This window comes from Amblyomma maculatum, chromosome 4 (assembly GCF_055883805.1).
Source record: "Amblyomma maculatum isolate TAMU_Amacu chromosome 4, ASM5588380v1, whole genome shotgun sequence".
Classification (NCBI taxonomy): Eukaryota; Metazoa; Arthropoda; class Arachnida; order Ixodida; family Ixodidae; genus Amblyomma; species Amblyomma maculatum.
Window position 1 is genome coordinate 168,550,455 of NC_139347.1, and position 19,684 is coordinate 168,570,138.

The 19,684-nt window shown below is 43.1% G+C and overlaps 1 protein-coding gene across 1 annotated transcript in view; it reads left to right on the plus strand.

The window, feature by feature from the left end:
• Window positions 1-316: 316 nt before the first annotated feature.
• Window positions 317-19,684, plus strand: part of PolD1 (DNA polymerase delta 1, catalytic subunit) — a 60,429-nt gene continuing 41,061 nt past the window's right edge. The window contains exons 1-6 of the mRNA XM_084602766.1: window positions 317-527; window positions 4,275-4,502; window positions 7,504-7,793; window positions 9,566-9,659; window positions 12,883-13,054; window positions 19,288-19,514. Of these exons, the coding sequence (XP_084458892.1) occupies window positions 4,319-4,502; window positions 7,504-7,793; window positions 9,566-9,659; window positions 12,883-13,054; window positions 19,288-19,514 (967 nt within the window). The 5' untranslated portion in view covers window positions 317-527; window positions 4,275-4,318. The remainder of the gene's footprint in view (window positions 528-4,274; window positions 4,503-7,503; window positions 7,794-9,565; window positions 9,660-12,882; window positions 13,055-19,287; window positions 19,515-19,684) is intronic.

Genomic DNA, 19,684 nt, shown 5'->3' on the forward strand with positions numbered 1-19,684 from the left:
GGCAACACGGCTGACACGGCAGAGGGAAGCACCGACGGGGCCGCGGCGTCACATGAAGAGGGGAGCGGAGTGTTATCACTTGGTGCAGTCGTGGAATGTACGAAGAGACGCCTGGAGTTCTGGTGGACACGAGGAGCAGTGCAGCCAGAGCGGCGTAAAGACGTAGAGTGAACTAACATCTGTACTCTCCTTTTTCCTTTTTTTTGGTGTGTGTGTGTGTGTCTTTTTTTTTTTTTTTTCTGGTCAGATCCCACTGGGTGATCGCCCGTTCAAAAGGGTACGACCATATCGCCATCGCCATCGCCATCGCCAAAATGAGCAAAATATTGCGCGCTGTGTATGGCATGCGCTGCAGTATCGTAAAAAGAATTTTAGCTGGTAAAACTGTTATGTTATCGCTGTACTTGCCTAGGAGCTAAAGTGTAAAATCTAGAGGCACGCTGGAAACTTCGCAATCGGACTTCACTTAGCAAAGACGCGCCTACCAGAACTTTTCTGCAGCATTCTCAACGCTGCTGCATTTCCAAGTACGTTATTCACTCATTCTATTGGGTCATTGCTCTTTTCAGGCGGTGAAACCAGCACTCTACGATGTTGAATCAGAAATCGCTTTATGCATGATCCTTTTTCTCCTGCTATCCTGAAACACTGCAAAATCGCTTGCATTTCCGACGTCAGACAGTCGAACGGTTGTAGTCCTTCGCATTGGTGTATTTAGGCCCTCGAAATAACTGAAAATGAAATGAAAACAACGTGTTTACATGTAAACCGTCATAAACAAACGATAGTTTAGTGTGCGAAGCATTGCTTTGCTTTCGGTGGGGACGCCGATGCATTTTGCTGTGTGGGAACCATTTGACAATTGTTGGCAAAACTCTGCTTACGTTCGTCCCTAAATGGCTGAAAATGCTCTGATAGGGTCTGTGTAAGCCAAGTCAGAATTTCAGAGTTCTCGCTGAATGGTAAGCCAAGCCAGTGCAGCAATTGTCATGCAGCACGTAGCTTCGCACTCGTGCATAAGTGCACGAAGAAGTACTGCGTATCCCTTGGTGTTTGCGCGGTATAGTTTCATAGGGAGCAGTGAGTTAATGACAGAGTCGATGTTTGCTTGTTGGGTGTGATTGCTACTTTCAGACTTGACAAAGGGAGGTGCGACTACTGTAGGTTGTGTGGGGATTGTAGCTTTTGTGAGGGCGTACCTTCCAAGGTCGTTCACGTTGCTCAGCCATGAAAACAGCATAGCATAGCTAATGTATCCACTGTCTATTCAGGAAGCATTGGTTGTAATGAATAGCTTTCATTGAGTATTTCTCCTACATAATGCTAAATTCAGCTTCATTTACCATTCTTCGGCAGTGCCGAGCATATGAAATGCCAATAGCTTCGTTTTTACAAACAAAGATGCAGTGTTATGAAACACCTTGCAAACTGCTCACACTGATGTATGGTATAGCTTGCAACAGGAGCAAAGCTATTATAGTTAATATTTTAGTCTCTTTCTATGGTAGTGCATTAAAATGAAAAAGGTCAGTGAATGTCAGGGCATTAAAGTGAAAAATATTGGAGACAGAAAGAGGTATATTTGAGAGAAAGGCAGAAACGTTAACATGGAGGAAACGGTAAGAGAAAAAATGAGTTGTGGTTTAGCTCTGGTTAACCCTGGTTGAATTGCGAAAGCAACGGCGGAAGCTTCTTTTGCCTGCTACATTATTCCTCTATCACGCCCTATCAGTGTGAAGTGCTACATTATTGGGGACAATTAAGCTCATCCTTTAAGGGTAGATGCGAGAGCATAAGCTACCAGCCCACATATAAAGTCACGCTTCGACCAAGACGTATAGACGTGCCTGCGTGTCTTAGGGGTAACGAGAATTCAAACGGTTCTGCCAGGCTGATTCTGATATCACCCTCCCATATGAAAGGAGCGACCTGAGTTAGCAGCTTCTGCCCGTTGCAGCGCCGGCTCGGGAACCACGGACACGGCACACAGCGACTAGCGGTTAGACCTGCCATAGTATTGCTTTCGCAGTAGAAAGCGGGTTAGAAAGGGGAAGGTGTGGACAGTAGAGAAATATCAATATATACCATCATGTCACTAGCACACTTAATCAGAACCATGAGTTGAAATCTGTGCTACACTAGAAGTGAACAAGCATACATGCTGTCTGGAGAGCATATAAAATCTCCATCCCAGTACAAGGCATTTAATACTAAAGAGTCCTTGACTGTGTTTTGCCATCAAATCAGAGCTCTATAATATTGCCAGTTACGAAACTTCCTTGGGGCCCATGTATCGAGAAATGGCGGTTTCGATTGGTCAATAAAGTAAACTGTGTCTAAGTTTAAATTTTTATGTTATTGATAGATGCACAACTACCTGACAGATAAAATCAGCGTAAGAGGTACATCAGTAGAAATTCATTGGCATAAGAAGCATAGAGGTAACTAAGAGGGAAAATAAAAACTAAGTGAGCCAATTTTCAAAAGGCAATGACGGCAATAGTGGACAACTTTTATTGGTCACTTTTAGATAGCACTGCAATTCATAGTGACTCGAAAAATGCATGCTGAAGCTAGCCCCTTTTCGAAGTGGAGTTTCCCAACTCTTATGATCAAAAAGCTGTTCCAAATAACTAGCTTGGCGCATATGTCTGGACGTTATGGCTGCCTCTAAAATATATCAGAGCCATACGTGCCTAACATTCTCTTTTATACCCATCGGAAACCAGTGGGTACTCAGTGGCACCAGGGACCGAACCTGGTACCTTGCGAATGAGAGGCGGATGCTCTTTCTTGTGTGTGTCTGTGTTGTGCTGAATGCCCTGTAATTATGACTCTCTCTTACAGTACAGCATTCTTTTTAGCACACAAAGGAAACATGCATTTGCTTCCTTGCCTCAGTATACTTATGTCTCTGTGTTTTATAGGTATTACTGTGTCCTTCATTTGTTGTTTACTTGTTTTCCCATTGATAATGCATTGATAATGCAGTGATAATGTAGTGATAATGCAGGCATACTGTTTCGTCAGAAAGCTGCTCACACGTTTCCATTGCCAAGCCCTCCAATACTAGGTGAAGTGGTTTACATATACCACAACACTGGGTAACAAAAGGCATGAGAAAACCATCTGGAGAAAAACACAGCAAAAATCGAAATTTCCTTTGTAAAAGCTTACCACTATGGCAGGTGAGATATACTTTCCTTCTCTCATGGAAGAGAGAAGCTTCATGACATTGTGATGGCTTTAACTCCGCCGTTAATAAGCCTATAAGCCTTAAAAAAAAGAAAAGAAATTGGTCAGGGGTGTGTTACAGAGATGATGCCTGGCAACTACTAGAGTATAGCAAGTTTTCAACCTAAGGTCTCTTCAAAGAGGCTTAAAGACAAGTTGAAGCTGGGCACGACGAACAGGGTACCACATTATAATGATAGCTACTTTTACTAGGCTCGAACCTTTCAAAACTAGAAAAGGCAGAAAGATGAAAAATGGAGGGAAAACACATTCTCCTTATAAACCAAATTCTCTCAGCAAAAACATAATTTTCTGTCAAAGAAATCACTGGAAGGAGTTCTTCTCAGAATTCTCTCCCCTCCTTTGTATTCTTTGCAACAATGAGATATAAAATATTTCCACTGTCTTGTTCACTCATCCCATTTCGCTCTGTTGCCCAAGTAACTGCATTTTTCTAAGCTCTTATTTACAAAGAACTGTCATCCTTTTAATTTGTCACCTATTTACATGAACACCAGTGTGTTTGAATTCAGTTTCTTATCCACTGTTATTGAATGCCTGAATTTTCTGCCCTGAAATGTATGCTGGCTGCTATTAGGCCACTTGTTTTACTTTGTTGCAAATCTGTAACCTATTTCTTTTATTAAGCTGTATTAATTTCCTGCTGTTGAGAATTGATGATGCTGTATTTTGCTTGCATTTCAGACTCTTGCGATAGCCTCAGTGTGTCTGTAGAATGCATAAATTGTAATTAACAAATGTAGAATAGACTGTTTATCATCGCTGAACATGTATGTTTATGCCCAGATACATAAATACACAATAACTTGTGTATACACAATAACTGTGCTTGTGTGATATGTAGCCTGTAGGCAGGTATGGGCAGCTATGCCATATACTTTATCGCATACTTTATAGATGGCCTATTTTTTTCTGCAGCATTCACCCTTGAGTCTACATTTCTCTGTTATTCATTTCGCCATTTCCAGTTTTGTCATTGATTCAGGATGCTAAGTTCTACATGTTGTCCTTATTTGCAGGAGAGGCTGGTCTGATTTGTTTGTAGGCTGCTCTTTGGCCAGCTATGGACTACAAACGCAAGCAGTCTGGCGGGCGGCCAAGTTCATCACAGAAGGGTGGTGCCAAGAAGTCACGCTGGCAGAATGACGATGATGACGAGCCAATGGACTTTGAAGCAGAGCTGGCCCTCATGGAGCAGCTCAGCGAGGAGCAGACGATGGAGGACACTGAATCACAGGAGTCCATTGGTGAGTGGGGCGCTTCCTTGGACCCAGGTCGTCTGTACCATTCTTCTGCTTGCTGACCACCCACTAATGAGCCAGTCTGCATCCAAGTTCCCTTAGCATACCTGCCACCAGTGACTTACTTGGCACTCTTATTTCACTTACAACCACCCTTATCTATCCTGTCTACCCTGCATCATCCTATTAAGGAGGCGATTTGGGTGCATGGTTAGGCCCAAGAACTTGCCAAGTGGGTCACCAGCAGTGAACCCATGCCAGTCCCCCTAGCTTACTGCTTCGTCTTTCAATTTGACTTGGGTAGGCATACCTATTTCTCCCTTTCTCATGCTACCCTCACCTGCCAGCAGGCAGTTTTGGGCCAACAACCACTAACCGATTTTCGACCTTGTTGAGCCTCATCTTTTCTCACCGTAGCAGCTATGCCCTTCAGAGAGGCTCCATTGTAGGTATATACCCCTTCTCCCTCCGTTATCATGATTTAGCAACGTTAGACCATTACCACCCTCACTCACCTACATCCACAAAGCTGGTGGCACACATGCCAATCTTGTTTTGCTGCTATAGGGCTGAGTTGAGGGGCAGCCATTATACATGGGATGCTGGTCTGAAGGCTCTACCCACCGGATATATGCTTTGCTTTGATGATTTTTTTTTCTTTCTAACAGAGGATTGACCTTAACACGATGCTTTGTGTGAGGCACTATAGGTGAATTGGATCACTGCACTTTTCATTTCCTTCTTCCTTCTAAATTGAAGCTGTATTTTGCTGGTTTCCTTTTTTAAGAAGGATGTTCTGCTCTGCAAAGCTATTATGAAGTCACTTTCAGAAAACAGCTACACTTCCTGCCCTGACACTTGCTCCAGGCTGCATTGGTATTTTGATGCTTGAAATAGGCAGCTGAAATGCATTTTCTGGGCAGCAAAATTGTAACTGCATCACGAGCTTGCCATATAGCCCAAGCTCAGACCAACCTTTCTTTCTTCGTAAGCGTTTCCCACTCTCAGTGATACTCCTTTCATTCTTGGGAGAGAGAGCACACAAGATATAGTAGGCCAGAAAAAAATATATATTTATGATATCCGCTCTGAAAGGATAATCCTAGGGATTTTGTGCAGTTTTTGTGTGGACACGGTATTGGTTTAGACATAAAACTGGATGTTGGTTTGGCGTGTCTTAAAGGTGCTAAATGCTCAATGCTTATTCATGGGTGTGTCAGCTAAAATATGTGGGGATATTTTTATAATTGTGTAAAATATCGCAGGAATATTTTTTAGTTCCATTGGCCTCATTAAATGTTCAACGTTAATTAAATTTTTGAATGTGGGCTTAAATGCCCATGTGTGCATTGGAAAGTTGCCAAGTGCTATGAAAATGATTCGACTCAAGTACTTCCGACAGTGTACCCTTAGCATAGCTCGTTGGTATTTGGAAGAAATGAAAATTTCAGAGTTTTAAAATGTACCACGGGACAGCATGCTGGGCGTGTGTCTAAGGGTCTGCATTGCTGTTGGTTCCAAGATAAGCACCGACCGCCATCAACAACTGCACTCATTTTAGTGGAGACTAACTATGCTATGTGCAGGTGAAACTGCTGTGTGGTCACTGACATATTTAAGAGAAGCGACGTGAGCATGCATAAGGACTTGTCCATATGTGTTTGTGTATGCGTGCTGTTTATTGCAGTTCTAACTTTCGTCCTGAGGTGGCATCATCGTCTCTTTGATAACATTACTTGGGAGCACAGAGTAGTCACACCTATATTCCTATCGAATCCTTTTCTTCTTTTATTCCAACTTTTTTCTTTCTCACCAATGCAGTTTTCACTTGGCCTCCAACTTTTTATTTTGCCTGCTAGCTGGGCTCTTGAAATTTTAAACATCATTTCTTACTCGAAAGCATCTTGGAAGTTAAGCTGAAACCTAACACGCTCCCACGAGAGGTCGTAAATAACTTGCATGTTGTGAATTCTGGATTAAGAAAAAAACGAGACAAATTTATTTTCACCAAGGTGATGGAAATTTTTCATTTGCATTTTATTTTCATTGAAAATGTGTTGAACTAGTTTTTATAAGAGATTGTGTTCGAACCCAGTTATCAGTAGAAGAAGTAAACAAAGATGAACTCGCACATCCCTGAGCCATTTGGAGTGGTGGTATTCCACTTGTCCTGTGAGGATGCTCCGTTGTATTCTTTTTGACTGCCAGAGCAGAACTGTTTTTGACATTGCTGAATATTGCCCTTTTCATGGCTTCTGTTGTCACTTAAGGGTGTCATGGGATGTTTTGTTGGTGTTACTCACTGTGGTTGCACTTCAGCTAGCAGATTGCATTGACACATCTGCATTTGCATATTTCAACTTGATTCAAACTGCGAAAAACTACAAGGATGATGCTAGCTTTCAAAAAAGAAAAAAAGAGATTGAGCTAACAAATGATGTGAGAGTTTTGCCAACTGCTTTATTTAGCTTTGAGACTTTTTTTTTTGCCATTCTGAGCATAAAATTAAGTGCCGTTATTTGATCTTTGCTAGTGATTTTGTACTTTGCAGTAGATGGTGAAAGAGTGGGCGAAGTGACACACTTGAGTTGTGCCAAGACAATACAAAATCGACGAAGGGCTTCCTGCCCTTGTTCATTTTGTGCTGTCGGAAATTTCATCTTCCCTGCCCTATTTCTTAGAGATGCATCAGACACAAGCTGCCTCAGAGAAGACATGGTGGTTATTAAGTTGCCCTGCATACGCCACATGATGGTGCTGTCGGAAATTTTATCGTCCCTGCCCTATTTCTTAGAGATGCATCAGACACAAGCTGCCTCAGAGAAGGCATGGTGGTTATTAAGTTGCCCTGCATCCAGCACATGATGGTGCTGTTGGAAATTTCATCTTCCCTGCCCTATTTCTTAGAGATGCATCAGACACAAGCTGCCTCAGAGGAGGCATGGTGGTTATTAAGTTGCCCTGCATCCACCACATGATGGTTCTTGAAGCCCTTGTTTATTCGCAGCGGGGCCTGATGACGTCTGTACCAGTTTGCGATGGGCGCGGCCTCAGCTCTCAGCGCCCTGGGATGCCACGTCACAGAGCCTGGAGTTCCAACAGTTGGACCTGGACCACTACCTAGGCGAACCACTGCCGGGCATGCCCGGGATGAGCCGTGGACCTGTGCCCATTGTGCGCATGTTCGGCGTCACCGACAGTGGCCACAGTGTGCTCTGCCACGTGCATGGCTTCCTGCCATACTTTTACGTTGAGGCACCGCCCAATTTCCGCAAGGAACATTGCTGGTCTTTCAGGGTGAGCTCACATTGTGTCACTCAATCAACCAGTAGTCAATGAATTGGTCAGAATATTTTAGTGCGGCAGCAATAAATGTATCACTTGCAATAAAGCCAATATATTTGGGTGAAGCTTTGGGTGAGCTTTGGCATACTCACTCATGAGTGCACTCATATTACCTCACTCTCACTTGGGCCTATGAGTGTGAGTATGAATGAGCGGTCGTGAGTGAAAGTCTGAGAGAATGGTTGTGAATGTGGTTGCGAATGTCAGTGGACATGAATGTGAGTGTGAGCCGGGATGAGCGTGAATATGAGTGAGTGGGTATGAGAGTGAACGAGCAAGGGTGGGAGTGTGAGCAAGTAGATGCGTGCGTGAGCAAGCATGAGTTTGAGTGTGAGTGAGCCCCTCCTCACGGTGCCGACCTATGCAGGTGACAGCTGGCAAGTCGCATTGCCAGGCACTGATTGTTTGGCAGAAGCTACGAACTCGGTCACCTACAATGAGATGTTAGGTTTAGATGAGAGTCGAGCCCACTGGGACTCTTGGATCCCAAGTCGTCTTTGCTCCTATCCTGGGCCACGCAGACACTTTCATATAGCTTGCTTAAAATGGAACTTTATATCTATGCCGAACAGTTGCAGCCAGAGCTGCAGCTAGAATATATTTCGTAGTGCTTTGGCTCCCACTCCTGAATACGTCAACACATGCTGAAGTACTGTGCTGCAGAAGAGTAGTCAATCCAAACTCAAATGACTAAACCTAAATAAGGACAAAACATGCTTGTGAACCTAGGTCAGGTTTATCTTAGCTTGGTAAAGTGGGTACCTTTTTATTATTATTGTTTTATGAAGGCAGGAGTCAAATTGTTGCAGGCATTGTGTAAGATATCTGGAAATGTTGACCTTGAAACAATTTTAGTCATGTCTCCATGCATAGCTTTCGTTTTGTCACTCATTTCACATGACCACATTGTAGTAGGCTAGGGCTAGTTGGTTTGTTTTGAAGGATAATGTTGTGCCTGTGGCATTCTTTTTGTTCTTTTACCTTTTGTGCAGTTTTAACCTTTCATATATTATAATTTGTGTTCTGTTGTGCTTTTTAATCAATCATTTTTCACTTCTGTGCATGGGGTATTTTATCTTATTTTTTTGTTGGTCTAGTTTTGTCCTGTAAACACCATGCACTGGTAAAAAAAAATGAAGACAACATTTACCTATTTATTTTTTACTGAAATTTCTTTTCATGCTGATATTCAATTTTCCTGGGTATTTTTTCTTTTGCAATTATATTTCAAAATTTCGGTATCCACGCATGCTTACTCAGTACACTATGAGTGATTGTTAATTTGGTATAATGTACCAGACAGAAAGGGAGGGAAAATGCACTCAGAGGATTGACAGGGGTACTACACTGGTTGATGCCATTGTTACTGCTTTTGATCATGGATGGTATCTACTGGCTTCTGTATGAACAGTAGACCCTGGAAATGGCCAGATCTGAAACTGAGGTTTTTCGCTTGGTATTGTGATGAAAGCTCTGGTACGCACAAAATTACCGACATTGTGGCGTCATTCAAGAAACCAAGTTCACCTGAAACCTGAGAGAGCTTGAACCAAATAAATTGTGCAGTGGACGGAGATAGTGGAGCTAATGTGGTTCACTGCAGAGCTGATCGTTGACGCTTCCAAAACAGTGGTGCTAAGCAGGGGCCGAGTATTTTTCGTTGGTGTTGTTTGGATTAGCTAATTACTCACACCGTGTGCCTCCATTCTCTTTGCCGGAAACAGGACGCATTGAACAAGGCAGTGTTGAAGGACATGCGGTCTAACAAGAACAACCTGTCAGACTCGGTGGTTGGTGTAGACATGGTCCTGAAGCAAAGTGAGTGCTGCATGTTCTTCGCTTGCCTGCATGCCTCCTGCAAAGAAAATCACATTCGATTTACACTGAGCGGCCAGTTTTGATTTAAATGGTGCGAAGGCAGATGTGTGCGCCCTATAGCAAGCTTGGAGCCATTCGTGTAGAGATTTTTAGTGATGAATGTCACCTGATGGGGTGGCAGGAAACAGAGTGCATTGACCTCCCCACCGTGTGGGGATGGCTTGTTCTACTGCACATGCCCGACACTACCTCCCGTCCCTGCACTTCCTTGTGAAGTTGTAGGATGGAGGTCACGAGAGTGGTAGGATTTCCTTCTCGTGTGTGTGCCTCTGGAGCCGTCAGGACCAGCATTGGTTTCCGCATCTATTATTTGCTGGTTTTGGGAACCGCAAACAATATGTTTAATGCTGCTAGTAGAATTAACATCTTTTTCTGCCAGCTGTGCCTCAGTGGCTTTAAAAGCTTTGTCATTACCACTGCCACTACCCGCCAGTCATACCCTGCCGGTTGTGAAAACATCCTTTGTGTAGTCTCTTTGAGTGTAAGTGATGTAGTACCAGACATTTGGTCGGGGTCGTGATGAGCTTGTTCTTCTTTCAAGCACACTTGGGCTATCCACGTGGTGTCCAACAGTGGAAACTCACTGCGCTATAAGTGCACTCTGCCACAAAATGATAACAGTTGGCCCACCATGAAAATAAAATAGAAAAAAGCGTGAAGTTTGGAAGTTCGATGTGTGTGTAGTCAAAACTAGAGACAGGGAAAAAGGAACTGAAGTAGCACTGCTGAGAGAATCAAGTTAAACTTTGTTACTGTTGCTGGCATCAGTTGTGACGCCTTGGGCTACCGAGCAGCATGCTCAGAAAGAGTCGTAAAAGGTTTCTTTATCAAGATTTTGGGGTGGGTCGCACTCTAGTCTTCAAGCTATTTGCCATTTTTGCAACAAATTTGATTGAGCTCAGTGTAGTTACACCCCTGTCACACTGTAATTTTCAAAGGCGATTGAGTAAATAGCCTTCGATATTTTCAATCACAATTGAACTCGAAGGAGTTGTGCCTCTGTTACAAGGCAAAACTCGAAGGCTGTTAAAATAGTTCCGGTGTTTGACGCCAAACTTTTTTTGCCGCCATTATTGTTGCTTTCAGTTTTGTTTAAAGAACTAAAATCTTTCTATAAATGCAAAATAAAAAATATAACTGTTCCCTTTTTTTAGTAACAGCAGGGTTTTAATTGTTATTAGAGAACGACTTTGTTTTTGTTTTTTAACGTGTTGACATTCGTACGGCTGTGCTTTTTATTGTGTTTACTTTTCACAGTGGCACAAGTTACAGTGGTAGAGAGTACAAAAATGAAAGAGCGATGCTATCTTTGTTATTATTGAATTGAATTGAAGTTTATTTGCATCACATTACATTCAATGTGTATATGACACTAGAAGTGCGAAGAAAAAGGTGTCTCAAGGACACCTTGGCAAAGTCCCACGCTCCCATAGTGGCATCATGCAGCAGTGGCAGAACAGCTCTGTGATAAAAAAAATTAAAAAAAAAAAAAAACAATACATTACAATAAAAGAGCAATAACACTATTAATGCATTATTGCGCGACAGCGTACCGGGCAACAAGGTCAAATGGAACGGGTGGGGCGAAAAGAGAGTACGCACAACACAGCTAAAAAAAAAAAACAAAGTAAACAATGTAACATATTATCATTAATTATCATTGTTGAAGGAGTTACTGATAATGGTACATATTGGTTTTGAAGCTAACTGTATTGAGGTGAATGTTCTGGCTGTGAAGCCCATTAAGTAGCCTTGGTAATCTGTTTTGAACCATTCGTTGTCCATATGTTGTTCTATATGTTTTTACTCGCCATGGTTTGCTATATTGAGTTGTGTGGATACATTCACTTAATTGCAGATTGGCCAGAGTTGCCAAAAAAACCAGACTCAATGTTTCAATCTTGTTTCAGTGTCCTACAAATTCGATAGTTGTATAGCTTTGTGACTGGCATTACTGCATATTTGATGAACAGTTCCTTGGTGTGAAAGGAGGCTGGAACGTTCTCAACAATTCTTAAAAACTATTTTTCGTAGCAAAAATATTTTTTTAACGTTTCCTTGAGTTGTGGACCCCTGGACTAAATGGTAATAATTAATTCTAGAGGAAAATAAGGTATTATAAATTCGCATCATAATATTTTGCGGAAATATGTAGCGATGACCATAAACGAGTCCTATTATCTGAGATAGCTTACTTGCAACAGCATCAACTTGCGCATCCCAAGAAAGATTCTCTAATAATGCGCTCTAATATTTTACCGCATAAATTAGAGATATAAATAAATAACGCTTGTTCATGTTTTTGTATTGTGAATGCGCTGGGCACAAGAGTGCGCGTGGTGTTCCCCTAGTCAATGCTAGCAACCTTGTGTGATGTTCGAATGCATTCGAGATCTCGATAGAGTTCTGAGCTGTTTCGTTGACTCAATAGATTGTCAGCTCAATGGCCATTGAAAACGCCCATGTGGAAGCATTCGAAGGCTTTTGAGTCAATTGACAATCGGTTCGAGGGCCTTCGAAATGCCCATGTGACGGCGGTATCAATCTGCTAACGACAAGACATGCTTCCTAAATAAAGTGAAGTGTGAAAGAAAAATAACGCATCTCGTCTCACCTTGTGTCTTTTGAAGATAGCTGTGCAAAAAATGCACAACACTGTACCATTCTGCCTTGTGGAATCTCAATCAAAATGGAACTATTGGTGATGTAATTGTTGATGTTTTTGACGTTCCACTGCTTATAATTAGGCCAGAGACATAGTGTTGTCTTTAATCGCTTGAATTATCAGCAAAAAAACTTACCTTAGTGAAGGCTGGAAAGTGCCAATGTGCCATACCTTGCTCATGTACTGTAATAGTCACGCGCATACTGATGTGCTACATACACTTTGGCTCGTTGGAAACCTTCTATGTCTCTTCAAAGCATTTTATTGTTAGTGCATGGACTGTATGTGCACATTGGCATACATATTTAAGTAATACATGCACCCTACACAAAGCTGCAAACGCAAAAAGAGTGCACAAAAAACACACTAGCAGCGCGCTGCTCAACATGCCTACGGTGGCTGTGTCGATCTCAAAAACCTTCCTCTCTGAAGCCTGCTTGCCACCTGAAGCTGATCTAAGAATGCCGCTTTAAACCAGGGCTCCTTCGTTTCCTGCAGGTATCTATGGCTACAACTCCAAAGGCAAGACACCTTTTCTCAAGATCACAATGGTGCTGCCACGACTTATCGCTCCTGCCAAACGGCTTCTTGAGACAGGGAGCGTGTCCGTCAGTCCTTACGGAGCGCCCAGCTACCGCATCTTTGAGAGCAATATCGACTTTGAGATCAGGTAACATAACGGCCTTTGACTTAGTCTCGGTTGTACCACTGTGTACTTGAAAATACCTTTGATATTATATATGCTAGGGTCAAGATCCACCCACTATCACAAGTCACTTATCGTTGCTCATTGAGCAGCACAATAGAACAAGCAGGTTTAATCAAGGATGGCTGAGGATAGCGGAGAAGAGGAAACAACAGAGGTAAGGCTGCAAGCTGTAGGTAGCCCCCCTGGGTTTCAAATGTGGGCCCTAATGTGTTGTGTTGCAGCAGGGCTCATCAGGTTTGGGAGAACATCTATATCCTCATGAGGCCCAAGCAAGAATTCTGTTTGTTGGATTTAATCCCCCACAAATGCAAAAAATTTTGCAGCAGTCCTCATACGAGTTTTCTAGTACATGGTTGCTGCTGCAGGCCTGTGTGGCTTCAGAAACATCCAAAGTGTTGTTTGGTGCATCTTTAGAAATATCTACATGGAAGATTGCATAGACAAATAAAAATTAGTCTAGGAGGGTGGTACTTAACTGCCAGCAGCAGGAATCTAATTCAGTCAATCTAGCCAGCTTTCAAAGCTGCTCAGAGTGCTCCTTTGTGTCATTGTTCATGAAAAACCGACTCCCAGTTGCGCTTAGGCTGCAGAAGTGACACATTATTTTTTAAACCTGCACAATAGAAATGGGTACTCGTGAGGTTAGTAAAACCTCGTTACAAGAGACACTTAAGGGACCTGAGAAAAATGTCTCCTTTAACCAAAAATTCTAAAAACAGGCGTAGTCAGACCAGATCTATGTAGGTCAGCATATGCATGTGTACAGTCACAAGATTAAGATCTGACATTAATGTAAATAACTATTGCGCCTATTTTTTACATATCTAAATTTTTTGCTTACTTCAACATGAGCTTTAGAGATTCGAGTTTTGATCAGATGCTAAACTATCGGATGAACCATTGAGCAGTGCTGTCCCACGTAGGCATGGCAACAGCTCTGGCATTCGGCTGGTCCAAATACCAGCGTACAAAGCGACTGCCGCTGCGGCAGCTGAGACGTAAATTCATCTCAACAGTTGGTGCATGAGCGAGACTCAAATTATAGATGTAGAATGATGGAAAGTTTTGTGCAGTGAGACCATAGTCGCAAACATGCGAGGTGTGACATCCAGCTGCAGAAAGGAACGGAATTGTGCCAGGGGATTGAAAAGTACAGCGTATATTAATTGGTGCAATGTCAACCATGTAGCGTTGGGTGCCTCTGGGTTGTGTCTCTTCTAAGTAATGGAGAATTTACTCTATGGATCTAAGAAAGTTGCTCTTAGTAACCGGGTATCTCTTGTGACCGTGTCTATGTATGCAATGTTGTTAACATGGCCAACATAGGGAAAACCATCCAAAACACTTTTTAATGTCTCTTATAACCAGTTGTTCTTATAACCGGGTGTCTCTTGTAACCATGTTCCTTGTTACGAGATTTTACTTTATTTGACGCTTACAGTTTTCAGGTAAAACCTGATATCAATATTGTCTGGTCTTTACACCTTGGTAACATTTCTTGCCTATTGGGTTAAGTACGATTTCTACCTAAACATTCATATTGGAAGGGCACTGCACATAAAAAGACACGGGACGAAAGGAAGAAGACGTACACACGAGCGCTGACTTGCAACTAAATTTTTACCCTTCCAATATGAATCGATACCAACTCGCCCAATTGTCTATCCTTCTACCTAAACATGCAGCTTGCTCAAAATGTCTCAACTCCTTTAGCCTGGTCCCCAGGCAACACTTCCTCTCCTTTTCACAACTGCCTCTTGAGCCAAGTGCTTTGAGGGCTGTACTAGCTCTCCTAACTGTTGTCATCTCTGACATGGTGCAACTATAAGGCAGTTTTGAGAAATTGCTAAAAGAGCCACCCCTTCCTTCATAACACCAGCATTGACCTCATATCATATCGGCATGGGTGTACTACATAGATCTGCTGTGATTGAAAATCACTATGTACATGAACAAAAGTTTAAAATATCAGAAGTAGCTTTTTTTTTTTTTTTTTTTTCGGAAGTTTCAGATATCATATTGTTTTTAGTAAAACAGTTTGTCTTTGGGAAATGAATCAGTTCTTTATGGACTATGTTTTTTCTGACCGTCCTATAACTTGAAAAGACCAGATTTTTTCCTGAATATAAACTCTAAAAATAAAACTTGGTCCTCCTTCCCCCTGCCCTAATTTTGAAAAATTAAATATAAAAAATGAAGAGCCTTATCTAGATTAATCTCGTGGATGATTCATAGTATGTAGTTCTGTGACCCTGTGAAAGCCAGGGAGGAACTGGCTGCCATCTTTTGGTATGGAGGAGCACATGCTCTGTAGCTCTGTAGCCCACACACTGCACACATGCACAAGTTTCACTTTGTCTTCTTGCTAGGGCGGTCCACATTCAAGTTCAGACTTTGTCAGAGCCAAAGTATAAATCTCTCTGCAGAACTGAAAGCTTATCGTGCCAAGGCCCACTGAAAGTAGTGGCATCGAACCAATTGCCTTCCGGGCTGGAGGAATAGGACAACAGCAGCAACTGTGTCAGATGTGCTGCGGCTGAGTTGATATTGCAGCCATCGATGGCAGCTTGCCAGTTATCGCAGTCATTCCAGACAACTTTTCTTCGGAATAGTGTACAGGACAGCATACATAGACAAGCCTATGTGGTATTTGCCTGCATTGTAGATTTGCATATTATCTCGCGTATTTTGATCTTGGTTTCAGCAGCTGAACAGTAGCTGTGACACTGATGTGCTATTCAAGCTGTGTGAGGGGCAAAAAAATGTGGTAGTATAATTGCTTCTTTATCATATTAATTTGCAGTAGGTATTATGCCGGCCTGCCACAAGAGCTGGAGTGACAATGGGTGAAGAAGCAGCTGTTGTAAATTCTTTAACAGGTGGCATCATAAAATCTTTTATCGGGTCAGCTTCTGGGCAGTTGCAGTTGGATCTTGAGATGAAAGCCGCTCAGCAACAAATATCTTTTTCAGTTCTATCAAACAATTCACGCCACTGCTAATTTCTGAGCAGACTTAAGTGTTACTACTTTGGTTCGGACTAGTTGGTTCTCAACTGTAATTGATTGCAGTGACAATGCAAAAGAGACGGGCACAAAGGAGGCCCATGAAAGCAGAAAAGGCACCTATCCTTTTGTTCTCTCATGCCTTTTCGTTGCCTGTATTTTTTGCATTGTCCTTACGATCAACTTAAGTCTGAGCAGAGCAGAGTAAAGGCCTTTGCAGCTGTACCAGTCAGCATCTGAAATGATGTGCAGCTGCACTTGGGTAGGTGGCCAATGCACGGCAGATGGTTGCTATCACTACGGGCTGGCGCCATGCTTATATCATGATCACGCCAGCCGCTGCACACATGGTTGAGGTTGTGTACTAAGACTGCACCATGGAATTCAGGTTTAGCGTGGGCCATGTGATAATCACCGACTATGCCAGTCACCGCAACGCAGCCTGCCATCAGGGGCCCATGCGAAATAACTAGTGTGAGCGTAGCTCATGGTACCAACTAGCCCCATAGTCAGTTCTTCTGAATTTGCATATGCATCAGCTAATACCTTGTGGGTAGTCCAAACTATTCACATTTTCATACTTGAATGTACAATGAATGGGCTTGAATGAACAAGGTGCTATTACTCTACGTATTGGCGCCCCTGTATTTCTCAGAAATTTTAGTATGTATTATCTGCAGGGCACAGTGTCAAAATTACACGTGGAGATTTCCGTATACTAAATCCCTCATTCATCACTACATATAAAGAGCTTAGAACCAAAATTTAATGTCTGTACTCCACTAAGATAAAGCCACCAACATTTTTGTTTTTGTAATCTAAAGCAGATTAGGGCGTCCGTCTCGGCTGCGGGAGGTGGTTCGTTCGAAACCCGCCGCCGGACACCCACCGGTAAAAATGGGTACAAGCGTCCCCCGGCCTGGCGCCCGGCTCTCACAGGGGTGTGCGCTTGGAAGAGGCTCCGCAAACCCCGCTGCGCTCCCTCTGGGGCAAAATAGTTTCGAACACTTCAGCCTGCAAAGGTGGTTCGAGTTACCGTGTTTCACGGGGTTTAAAAAAGGGCCACATAATGGGCTGTTGCCGCGCAAGGCGGACTTATTGTTGTCCGATGGCGGAACGAATCACTGCCACATCGGCGCAACTATTTGGGCCGTGACCCCTTTTCCCAAGCATTTCACCCCAGAAGAGCCGAGCACCAGGCCGGGGAACAGCTTGTACCCATTTTATAACCGGTGGGTACCCGGCGGCACCAGGGATCGAATCCGGTACCTCCCGAATGCGAGGCGGATGCTCTACCACAAGGCCACCGCTTCGGTGGCCTTGTGGTAGAGTACCTTTGCAAGACAAACAGAACCACCTTTGCAGGCTGCGAGGTTCGAAACTGGGTTTGGGCCCACTGCGGAGGAGGGGCGCGCAGCGGGGTTTACGGAGCTTCTCCCAAACGTACACCCCTGTAAAAGCCGAGCACCAGGCCGGGGGACGCTTGTACCCATTTTTACCGGTGGGTGTCCGGCGGTGGGTTTCGAACTGACCACCTCCCGCAGCCGAGACGGGCGCTCTAGCCAGTGCTTTTGGGAGAACTCTCGAAAGTAGACGTAGAGAGTAAATTTCAGATAAGAGCATAATTGCTCATTAACGTCCACTGAAGCGAAACTAAATCGTAAATCGTAAACTAAATCGTAAACTAAATCGTAAACTAAAAGCGTAAATCATAACATCCTTCTTTCAAAATTATACAGATATGGTGTACGCGGAACACCCCACGCGCTACTGAAGTCATACCTTACAAATCGAAAGCAGTACGTAGAAATAAATAATGTTAAATCTTCTTTGCAAACTATTTACACTGGCGTTCCGCAGGGAAGCATACTCGGGCCGCTTTTATTTCTCATTTATATTAATGATATGGCACACTGTACACAGGGCGTAATTTTTAACTCCTACGCAGATGACACCACTATCTTCTTGTCCGGGATCACGGAAATCGACATTGAAGAACGAGCAAATAGCACTTTAATTGACTTGGATCGCTGGGTGAAAGCAAATGGCTTGAAAATTAACACGAGCAAAACAAAAGCTGTGTGTTACTCACCGAAAGGAAAACATTTATCAGGTAGCATAAACATACGACTAGGAACCGAACAAATTGAACTTGTAGATTCGGTCAAAGTACTCGGAGTGGTATTTTCGAGCCACCTGACTTGGAATGAACATATTGACCATATTCAATCGAAACTGTCATCAGCTGTTGGCGTCATGGCCCGAATAAGATATCTTCTACCTCCTAAAATCAAGCTGCTATTATATAATGCTCTCGTGTTATCCCTTTTCCAGTACTGTAGCCTAGTTTGGTGTACCACAGGAATAACCAATTTATCAAAACTGCATGTATTACAAAAAAGAGCCGTCCGGTATATCGCTGGTGTAACCTATTTCCATCCCACCAAAGAGCTTTTTTCTAAGTATGATATACTTTCGATGTTCCAGTTATTTGATTACAGACTTATATTGACTTATAGGTCTCACGTAAAATCAAATAGCAGTTGTATAATTTCACTTGCAGACATAAAAGAAAATCCTGGAAGCAGACAAACTCGACATAAAGAAAAATACCTTGTTCCAGTACCTCACACATACGCATATACGCAGTCACTGCATTATACTGTACCTAAATTGTTGAATAAGCTACATTTTGCCGGACTTGATCCAGTTTGCAAGTCGAACCACGATGTCAGCCTCTATTGTCAAGGAGAGCTGTCAGGAATTTGTATATTTTTTTTTTGCATCTTTGTGTACCATTGTTTTCTGTATCAGCAGTGCTTTCCCACTTCTTTCCTTGTATCTTTGTGCGGTATTTTATAACGTTCCTTCGTTCGTACAGAAGGAACAGTACAACGTTTTATCCGTTTTTTATTTGTATAAACGTGTTTAGCTATAAACATGTGAATTGATTTTTTCTCCTGTCTGCTGCTCTGCCAACCTTGTAAGGGGGCCAGGACCCCGCCAAGCTGTTTTTACAGCTTTTAGTTCTGGCCCCTCCTTTTCTTGCTAAAAGGAAATAAACTTGAACTTGAACTATGTGGCAGCATAGGAAACCATACAACTGCACTCTAGTGGATGCAAGTGCGCAATTACCTCCTCCTTTTATTATCCAGGGCACTGGTACATTGAGGTCTTTAACACTGTGCAGGTTCATGGTGGACACCCATGTGGTGGGCTGTTGCTGGATCGAACTGCCTCGGGGCAAGTACACTGTCCGAGATGCCAAACCAGGGCCCCGGTGCCGAGTGTCTCGTGCTCAGCTGGAAGTGGACGTGGCATGGGACGAGATGGTGGCCCATGCACCAGAAGGAAATTGGGCCCGCGTTGCGCCCCTCCGCATCCTCAGTTTTGACATCGAGTGCGCCGGCCGCAAGGGTATGTAACACGAGCTCGCACACATCATTTAATATAATTGGCTCTCAGTGACAAATGTGCCAGGGATCTCTCTGCGCAAGCAGAGGTGAATGAGAGGCAGCCCTGTAAAGCTTTGGGAGAAGGATCACTACAACAAAAGTGGTGTTATGCGACTGGCTTGGCTTGTTTTG